General features: G+C 46.1%; 1 protein-coding gene across 1 annotated transcript in view; it reads left to right on the plus strand.

Annotated features, from left to right (window-relative positions):
* The window catches only part of DNM1 (dynamin 1), a 42,932-nt gene that overhangs the window by 11,057 nt on the left and 21,826 nt on the right, over positions 1–10,049 (plus strand). Inside the window, exons 11-15 of the mRNA XM_017745419.1 lie at positions 4,088–4,174; positions 4,366–4,436; positions 4,897–4,948; positions 6,137–6,148; positions 7,390–7,503. Coding sequence (XP_017600908.1) covers positions 4,088–4,174; positions 4,366–4,436; positions 4,897–4,948; positions 6,137–6,148; positions 7,390–7,503 — 336 coding nt within the window. The remainder of the gene's footprint in view (positions 1–4,087; positions 4,175–4,365; positions 4,437–4,896; positions 4,949–6,136; positions 6,149–7,389; positions 7,504–10,049) is intronic.

The raw sequence follows: 10,049 nt of genomic DNA on the forward strand, positions 1-10,049 counted from the left end.
CTGATTTCTCACTCCATGAACTATGCTCAGTGGGAAGTAGTGTGAGGCTTTTCCTTGCATGTGGTGAACCACAGGAGGTGAAGCCTGAGGGCAGCAGCAGGTGGAGAGTGGCAGGGAAGGTGTCAAATACTTATTGGAAGCTGGGGCACGAGTGGCTTTGATTCCCAGGCTGGTTCCCTCCAGGAGAGGGCACTACATGCCTCCTCAAAAAAAAAAAGGCAGATGTGGCAATTGGTGTAAAACTTACCAGTGAGGGGCTAGAAACATGTGGCACAACAGAAGTGTGTTCTGGAAACTGAGTTGGAAAGGACTGTTTCATGGGCTATTTTAGGACTTGGGAATTACAGTTTCCTTCTTCCAGGGTTACAGCCAGACTCACCAGCATTTTGGTGAGCCCTGAATTGGGAAGGAAGGGAAGATAGGAATTGATATGAGTTCAGAGTGAGGGCAAAAGATGAGTTAAAAAGGTCTGGCTCACATTTGGAATGCAGAGCTCATCACCACCTCTGTAAGGACACATCTTTGACATGCCCCAAGCTCTGCCCAGTCTATTTCTTGAGGAGTCCTGGTGTTGCCAGGTTGTGGGGGCTGATGTGGTGAGGCAGAGTAACTCCTTCCCAGCCTATTTCTAATGCTGATTTTTTATTTTGATGGGTGTGATTGCTTGCACTGTGTTCTGTAACTGGCTGGTGACCTCTGCTCTGGTTGGGGAGAGAGAAGGATGATGATAAAAACCCCAAGTGTGTTGAATTCTAGTTTCTCTATTGGACCACGTCATTAGAGTGGCTGGATACTGACTTGCTCTGTGGATTTTTAATCCATGATGTGATGGATGACCCTGTGAGGATATGCCAAGATGATGCAACCTGGGTAATCCTATAAGGAAGGTGATAGTGACACTGTAGGAGACTAATGGCTATGGTTAAAGCCAGAGAGGCCAGGGAGACAGATGTTAGATGTAAAATAACTGCCTGAATGAAAACACGTATCAATAGTACTGGAAGATAAAAGGAAGACTTTAGTAATGCTTAAAGTCAAATGTCTGCATGTAGTGAGAAGGTTAATCTTGCCTGTACCTCGCTCTGAAAGAGGAGAAAGAAAGAAAAGGCCACTTAAGGATTGCAGCTGGACTAAGATGGGTTCTGATGGCATAAGGTAGTAACAGCACAGGGACATTAGTTAATTTGCAATATTTATTTTGCATGTTATAGCTCTAACTGCTTGACATGGACGAGAGCATGTGCTATTAGGGGAAGCATCTGGAAAAGGCTATTTTAGGACTGATGCTAATTGTAAGGTAATACCCAGCCTGCCGTGTTGTGGACTGATGCTGCCTTTCAGATGACAAAAACCTTTAAACTCACCAGAAGTCCTGCAAGGCTTCTGGAAAGGAAGGCTGCTTGGGCTAACACCTCTTGAATTAGCTTAACAGTCCTGTAGCCTTGGTTTGTTGCTGTCCTGAACTGTTGTGTGTTATTGTTTATGTTCTCTCACAATTATTTCATTTCACCCCAGATGGTGAAGAAATCATTGTATGTGCAGCTGATAAAGCTGTGTAGATTGAATATTATGAGACTATCAAAGAACACAGAAGGTGACAAACCCATCTGTGTTCACAGAAGTACAGTTTTCTTGTATGAAAAGTTGACTATTTCTTGACTCTTAGACAAAGTTGAGGGCTGAAGAGGATGGCCATTAACAGCTGTCCTGTGACTGCCCTGATTCTGAGCTTCTTGCTATTGGAGAGTAGCTCCAAAAGCAGCAGAAAGCTGGTGTAAGCATGCTCCCTTACATTTAGGAGGATAATGTTCTAGCTAGTGTTTTTCCAAAAGCAGGAGCCTTCTGTGCCAGACTGCACTGCAGCGTCTCACAAGTGCAGGAAAGTCTTGCAAGTCAGCAGCCCTTCAGCTGAAGGTTGACCTTTGGTGTGCTGGCAAGGACTCCTAGAATCTGCAAAGAGGGGAACTAAGGAACATTGGGACAATTTGGTTTTCAAAGAGGGCTGTAAGCTTGTATTTTGATTAAACAGGAAAACGATGCTAAAACAGGATCAAACCTCACTTAGCTGGGACACGATCCCAGGCTGACAGACGTTACCCCTCGAAGGGTCGCCTGCTCTCCTGTCTTTCAGAGTTATGGCATTTCTGGGTGCTGTTTGTCCTGCTGGTGATAACTCCTTGCCCCTCTATACCCTGTTGCATGTTCCTTGGTGGTGTGACATCCTATGGCTTGTTTATCTCTTTCCTTGCCCACCCTTGCTGCTCCTGTGCATGCTTGGGGTCAGAAACTCCTGCATGGGGACCAATGCTGCCAATTTATTTTTGCACATGAATGTTGCTGGACAACCTTGTTTCTGAATAAACTACAACTTGTTTTGCACTTTGTGTGCATTTGAACTGGTTGGGACTGGGATGGTGTGGGGAGGTTTGAATGTGGTTTTTGTTTGACTGTGTTTGTTGGTTTTTTTTAATTTGAAGCAAAGAAGCTGAGACTTGCTTAAAGGTTTTCCAACTTCCTATTTTTCTGTTTGACATAACTTGCCCATCTATCCTTTGCCAACCCCCCAAGGAAAACAGGAAGCTTTCCCTGTCTGTTTCTGAAGCAACCAGCTGCCTGAACCAAAAGATCACGGAGAACACCCAGTTTTTGCTGTCAAGACAAGGTGGTACAGGGGAACTAATTCCACTTGTTTTTTCCTGCTTCTGTGGCCTTCAAAACCAAACCACACATTTAAAAATAGTGTCAAATCTGGTCCAAATTCCAGTTCTAGGCTATTGCAACTTGCTTGACTGCAGGGGGGCTTAAAGAGTTTGAAACTGTTTGTAGGCAGATGTTAGGAATATTGGTGGTGGTTAGTGTGGGATCTGGCTTCCAGTAGTGATGCTGCACTTTTTGAGGCTATTCCTTGTAGCATGTTATAATTATGTATACAAAACAAAGGGCAAACTGGTTTCAGAAGCCCTCATAAACTGGGGGAACAAAACAAATGCAGTACAGGTCATGAGCAAATGAGATTTTGTTTTTATGCACCCCCTTGAGCAGGTATAAAAGACTGATATTGGGAAATACTGTTTGCCATCATAGTCAAATTGGAGGTGATGCTAAAAAACCGCAGGGAAAATAGTTTCACAAGGAATAGGTGAAGTAGGGAAGAAAGGGCTGGATTCTGGATCTAGAGGATTAATTTTATTTGACTGTGTTGGGCTTGACCTGAAATGCAACAGTTGCTGCTGTAGGAATCACTAGAAATTTATGACTCTAGGCAAGAAGGCAGGTGCTGTGTGAAACCCAGAGGACTTTAAAGGTGCTGATTCTAGAAGTGTAACTCAGGTATTATCTCTGTAGATAATCTTGCTTTGAATCACAGCCACTAAAGTCCTTCTGCTTCTCAGTGTGGGCAGGAAAGTATTCACTCCTCAGTAACGTGGCAAAAAATGTGCTGTAGATGCAATGTGAACATAGATATGTAGTCCTGCCCCAACACAGTGGAGAACAGGTAGAAGCAGTTGGATGCCCAGAGCATGGTGTTTCTTGGAGACACGAACCCTTGAGCTGGTCAGATTCTTTGTCTCTGTTTGCAGATGTTGGAGAGAGACAAATGCTTTCACTTAGTCCCTCAGCAAACAGGGACTGAAATCCACTTCACTTCCTATATGACTTAACAGGTTGTAACAACAGGCCATTCATGTGCTTAGCCTACTACAGTGAAATGCTGAACAACCAGAGAAACTACTCACTTTAACAGGAAAAAGCCAACAAGCAAGAAGCAGTGCACTTATATCTGGGGTTTGCCAAAAGCCTCATGACAGGAAGAATGTGGTGAGTTTGGACCAGGTCTCTGGTGAGACAGAATGGTTGCTGCAATAGTGAAAAGGGCTTTTCTCTAAAGCCCAAAACAAGCAGAAATTAGCTTTGCCCCCAACAGACCTCCAGGAACTTGGAAAAATCTGTCTGCAAGTCCAGCTTTCTAGATCTTCCCTCAAGAATATCTGATAGCAGGGCATATGTGTGCATGTGTACATGTGGGGGGCTGCAGCCCCCTTTTTACCTCCCTTTCCCATGTGCACGTGTTTCCTGTCTCCTGCAGCTCAGCCAGTACCCTCATCTGCGTGAGGAGATGGAGAGGATCGTCACCACCCACATCCGTGAGAGAGAAGGCAGGACCAAGGATCAGGTGGGGATCAGGAGTGTGTGTTGGGGGGGAAATTGGGTGGGGGACACCTTTTGAAGGTGTCTAAGTCAGAGGGGCCTGAGCCAAGTGGTGTCTGGCAGTAGAGGGGATCAGATGAACAATGTCCAGGGCTCTGTGTGCCCCTGTTAGCAGTGTCAGTCACTAACCTCTTACTCTGTGCCTCTCTTTGGCAGGTCATGCTTCTAATAGACATTGAGCTGGCTTACATGAACACAAACCATGAGGATTTCATTGGCTTTGCCAAGTAAGCATCCACTTCCTATTGCCTCCTCTTCTCCACATGTGTTTCCTGTGGCTCTGTCCTGTAGCTGCTCCAGTAGATGGGGTGCAGATGAAGCCCTGGTGCAGATGCTATGATCCCAAGAATGGTGCAGCTTCTCAGTATTGTTTTTTCACTGACTCTGGATTGCAAGGCTGGGGAGGAGGCTAGAGATGCATGGAAGGGGGTGTTGCAGTATTAGATTTGTTTCAGAACAAAAAAACGCAGCAGCTATGGAGGGTTAGTGACCCAAATGAGGTTCATGTGGGAGCAAGAAGATGAGTAGTCCAGGCTGAGAGAGCAGATGGCAAAAGATTGAGTTATTAAGGCTTGGTAGCTAGTGGTGGGGGGCCCCAACTCACTGTAGCAGCTATCCAAAGGGAGGAGGATTCAGGTGATCAAGAAGAGCCTGAGAAGTTTTGAATGTCTCTGCTGTTGTTTACAGTGCTCAGCAGAGGAGCAGCCAGATGAGCAAGAAGAAGGCAGCTGGTAACCAGGTAGGCCAAGTTCCATCTCCTTCACTGCTGCAAGGAGGATGTGTTTGCTACCTGGAAGCTACCCAGGTGGACTGGATGCAGCACTGCTCTAAGTTGTTTTTTTGTGTTGCCTTTTTTTTTTTTTAACCAAACTGTTGATAACTGGAGGATAGTGGTTTAGGCTCCCTGCAGTCAGGAAGAACTGAGCATCTGGCAGCAATGGAGGCAGCTTGATAATCAAGATCTGGTCTCGCTTTTCTGCTAGAAATCCCTATTAATGTTCTGTAAATTCCTGTTTGTTCAGCCCCTTTTCTAACTGTGCCAACTCTCCTGCCAAGGTGAGAGGTACAGAACACTAGGTCTGAAGGGTTACACAATTGTCCTTTCTAGTTGTCTTTCCCATGAGTGGTATCTACTTTCCAAAAAGAGATTTCGAGAGAATTCATGGACTCTTTTTCTGAAAAACTTCACTGGAAATACATAAATCTCTGTACAGGTAGATGGAGGGTGATGATAGCCATATGGTTGCAGTGGGTATGTATGAGAACACACCCATGGGAGAAGACAGCAGTGGAGGGGAGGACTTCCCTTAATCCTTCAGGAACTGTGAGGAGTATACACAGAATTAAAAAGAGACTAATGACACTTTGTCCCAGATTTGCTGGGGACGTGGCAAGGCCATCTTGGCTAGAAGATCTTGGAAACAAAGCCTTACAAGCAACTTCATAGAGAATGGAAGCAAATGCTTTTGCTTAGTCTTTTAAAAAGACATTCACTCCTGACATGACATCCATCCTCTTCATAACAAAATGTTTGGCTACCTCTCCCTGGACATGACATTGCGGACTGTTTCAGATTGTTGGCAGGCAGGTGTTCTCAGCAGGTTGGGCTGGCTAGCCAGCCGTTTTGGAGCAGCTGTAGGGAATCCCATCCTCTGCAGTCCTTTACAGTAGAGCTGAGTGTAGAAGAGTGCAAAGGGTAGACTCTGGATCTACCTGTAAAGTGCTTTCACTTTCCTGTTAGCAGATTTATTTTGGGATGGGGTTGCTTGTGTTAACACCTGGGGTGAAAGATTTGCTACCAGCCTCCAATTTATTTTATTTTTGAGCCTCTCTTCTCCTGCTCCAACTTTCCTAGTAACAATCTCTCCTCTCTTTGCTCCTCTCCTGCTCTCTGCTCTGCTGCTGTTGCTATGGTTCCCCTTTGCAGGATGAGATCCTGGTGAGTAGAAGGCCACTCAGCAGGGTGTGCTAATGAACATTAATGTTGCATCTGGGAATGCAAAACCAAGGCATAAACACATTATTCCCTCTGCTGCTGAATGAGGAGAGGAGGGCAGCTGGCATTAGACACAGATGAAGCAGAAGCGAGGTGGAAAGGTAGTATGTTGAGGAAAAATTCAGAGCTGCGGGTACATCTTTTGAGTGGGTGGAGATAAAAAGCAGCAATCCGAGGATGTGTAGTTCTGTTCCACTGCCCTCTCCTGTCCACAGGGAGAGTAGGACTAGCCTGAGCTTAGAAGGCAGGAGATGAAGACCCGAGGCTCCTACGTTTGCCTTTACAGAGTAAATTGCCAATTGAAATGATCCTGTACCTCCAGGGCAGGTAACCAGGTAGGCCAACTGGGTAGATGGCTCACACAATGCAACCTGCTAATACACTGTGCAGTCTTATGGTTTTTCAATGCCAGGAAGTTTTCAGCAAGCATATCTGTATAACAAGGTACACACATAATGCACACAGATGTTTTTGGGTGTGAATAGTGCAGTAATAGGTATAAAAGCTAATGCCTTTATGTGGATACATACCTGCCTTTGATTAAGTGGTTCTAAACCACCACTCAGTGAATAGAGTCCCCTAGAGAGTAATAGCCTGGCTTCTTTACAGACTAAACTTCTAGGAACTTGTCTTGCTCTAGATTAATATGACTGCCCAAATACCTGGGCATGCTGAAGTCCAGGATACTAATTCCAGATGCACCATTTTGTTCTGTTATCCTTAGTGACTCCTTTTACTAAACTCAGTTCTTTCCGGGGTGCTTGGCCGTGTCCTGAACTGGTTCTCCCTACCCTGAGTTGAGTGAAGCACTCCACACTTGCAGTGTGCTGAAAGGTGTGCTGGTGTCCTGTTTTTCTCTAGGCATGGCCTTTTCTGGGTGTTTTACTGTGATTTGGTGCTTGTAGATTGTGCCAATGTCCAAGGCACTCCTGATGTAGTTCTTTCTGTATCTTTCTTCTTGGCAGAGGGTATAATGCACAGCACTGCCAGGTTCCTTCCTGCCTCCTTTTTATGGACCTTCACTGGCCAGTTGAATGGGGGGCTCTTCTGGCAGCAGCAGAGAGCACCATGTTCCTTGTCTTTCCATACTGCTCTGTGTGTGGGGATACCCTTGGATCCCTCCTCTGTCACCTAAGGCCAGGGATGATTGTCCTTGTTAATGCTTACGGCTTCCACCCCCTCAGGTGATCCGCAAGGGCTGGCTCACCATCAACAACATTGGGATCATGAAGGGTGGCTCCAAGGAGTATTGGTTTGTCCTGACAGCGGAGAACCTCTCCTGGTACAAAGATGATGAGGTGAGTAGCTCAACTCTGCTGCTTGAGTCTCAGGCATCTGATGAGGACAAGCCCTTCAGATCACTTGGTGTTACAGATGTATCTTCTGAATGCTGTCTGCAGCTTGTGACAAGCTGAAACTGTCCTTGGGCCAGGATCCCCATGGCCTCAGTACTGCTGAGCATTTCTGAATTGATGTGAATGTGGCTTGTTTGACGCACAAGGAGTAATATTTATGCTTGAAGTTCTGGCTCAGTGGAAAGTTGACAGGCACTTGGAATGAATTTGACCTTTATTCATTTTGCTGTGGCAGCTGTGATCATCAAGGGTGTGATGGGTTAGTTCCAAAGTTTGGACTTCTAGGCATTTGTGGGGCAGCAGTGAGTTTTCTGAAGGCACATGGCAGATGATTTCATGCATCTCCTGGTTACAAGAAAAAAGCTTTCTCAGAGGAAGACAACAGGAGCTGTGGACCTGCTGCTCTAGCTCAGGTGCTGGCTCCTTCTGACTTCGAATAAATAATCTCTCTCAGGTCCAGCTCTTAAACATGCAAAGTGGGAATGTCTTTTTACTGTTTCTATATTGAACATGCCAGTGAATGTTGTTATATTTAAAATCGTTTGAGTCGTAAATGGTTAGAGTTCTGCTGATCAAGTACAGTGATGTGTGGAGTATCACTGTTAGGACATGGACCTACTCTGTAGAGTTGCTTGATAATCTTGAATATTAGCAATTCTGGCAACATGCTGTGATGTGTTTCTGCTTCAGTGGGAATTGTTATAAGCAGACAGAATCATTCCAGCTGAAATCACTGTCAACAGCGTCTTACTTCCTATGCAAGATAAAGGTAGATAATTGTCCTTTTTGATTACTTTGAAAAGAGGGAGAATAGCTGGATGGTTCTGGTAAGAACATGATTGAAAGGTTTGGTCCCCTCGATGTGCTGGGAGATGAAAAATGTCTGGTATGATGTAGTCATAAACTCTGAGTTGATCAGGGTTTCTGACTGCAAATGAAGAAACTGCTCTGCCTCTTATTGTGGTTTGTGTCCCTCATGTGTTCTGAGGCACTCAGTATTGTGTCTGGAAGCTGCAGTCAGGCCTGGCTTCTTGTCTAGTTGCTATCAGTAGGCCTGTTTACTTCTCAGCAGGTAGAAATGGTGACAAATACAGTGATGGATCAGCCTCTAAATATTGCTTTCTGTATGGAGATGGCTGCTGTGCTGCTATGGATGAGCAGGCAGCAATTTCCTAATTGAAGAACCAGACATTGAAATGGCTTTCACTAAATCAGTGTCTCTCTGCTGTAAGACCCTTACCCTTTGTGTTCAGAGTTGCTTGGGGAAGCTTCCCTCTACTCTGGGCTTCATATGCAGGTCGAGTGGTTATAAACATCAAGTAGTTTAATCAAAGCCAGCTGCTACATCTGTATTACAGAGATGATCAGAATTCCCTGTTCTTCCCCCAGGGAGTGGGAGGGAGGGCAGGCTGCAGTGGGGATGTATAAACTGTTGATAGATTCCAGTTGCCTGGGATGGGGATTGGACCTCCCTCCCCTCCTGAGGGAGGGCAGCCTTGGGGGTCGATAGCAACTGGAGGTCTGCACCATTTCCCTTCTGCAGAGCTGCCTAATGAAAACAGTTCCCTGCCAGTCCCCATCCCTTAAACACAGAAACCAGCACTGATGAGGTCTGAGCTGCCTCTGAGAAAGGAGCCTTTGTTTTCAACTGAGTGGGAGCAGGGGGGAAAGGGAAGTGTGTGTTTTATTTGCTTCCTCCCCAAGTTCAACTCCTTGATCACTGGCTGTTGTGAGGGAGAAAGGAAGCAACGTCTGCCTGGACTCAAATATTGAGTCAGGCTAAAAGTTGGTGCATTTGATGGGCAGCTGGGAGAGCCTTGAGCATGGGGATTCCCATCCCAAACCTCAGTACTGCATGGAGCTGACTCAATGCCCGAGAGCTGCTCACAGTGCATGGTCCCCTGTCAGACGGGATCTTTGCATGTCTGTTCCAGAGCTCTCCTTCTCCACCAGTTCAGGAGAACTCATGTCCTCTTCAGCTCCTGAAACAATCTCATGTTTTTTTAAAGGTTGTACACAGTTGTCTTTCTTTGCTTCAGCTCTGGAAGGAAGCGGGAGGCTGTGTCTGCCCCACCCTGCACTTTTGTGGGCTCTCTTGTCCCAGTTCCCCTGTGCCCTGGCTGCTTTCCAGAGGGAAAAAGGAGGAAGCTGAATCTGCCTTTTGAGGATGGAAGTGCTGGTGGCAGAGCTGTGGGTGCTGATGGGAGAAGGAGCAGGGTGAGGTGGTGTGTGGTGGGGTGAGGGTGAAGGCTAGGCCAGCACCTCTGGGGCCAGGAGGATTGGGGATACCGCCTCTCCCTGCCCTGTCCCACAAGCCAGGACCCAGAGTCTGTGGAATGAAGACATCTGGACCCCATTAGTGAAATACCAGTCTTTCCGCAGCACTGGCTTGTTTTTTCTCTGCCTGTGAAGAAAGGAACTGAAGCTTAAAATGTCTTAAAGGGCCCAGCATTACATGTTAGTGGGGATATATGGCTGTGGATGCTCTG

This window comes from Corvus brachyrhynchos, unplaced genomic scaffold (genome assembly GCF_000691975.1).
Source record: "Corvus brachyrhynchos isolate BGI_N302 unplaced genomic scaffold, ASM69197v1 scaffold59, whole genome shotgun sequence".
NCBI lineage: Eukaryota > Metazoa > Chordata > Aves > Passeriformes > Corvidae > Corvus > Corvus brachyrhynchos.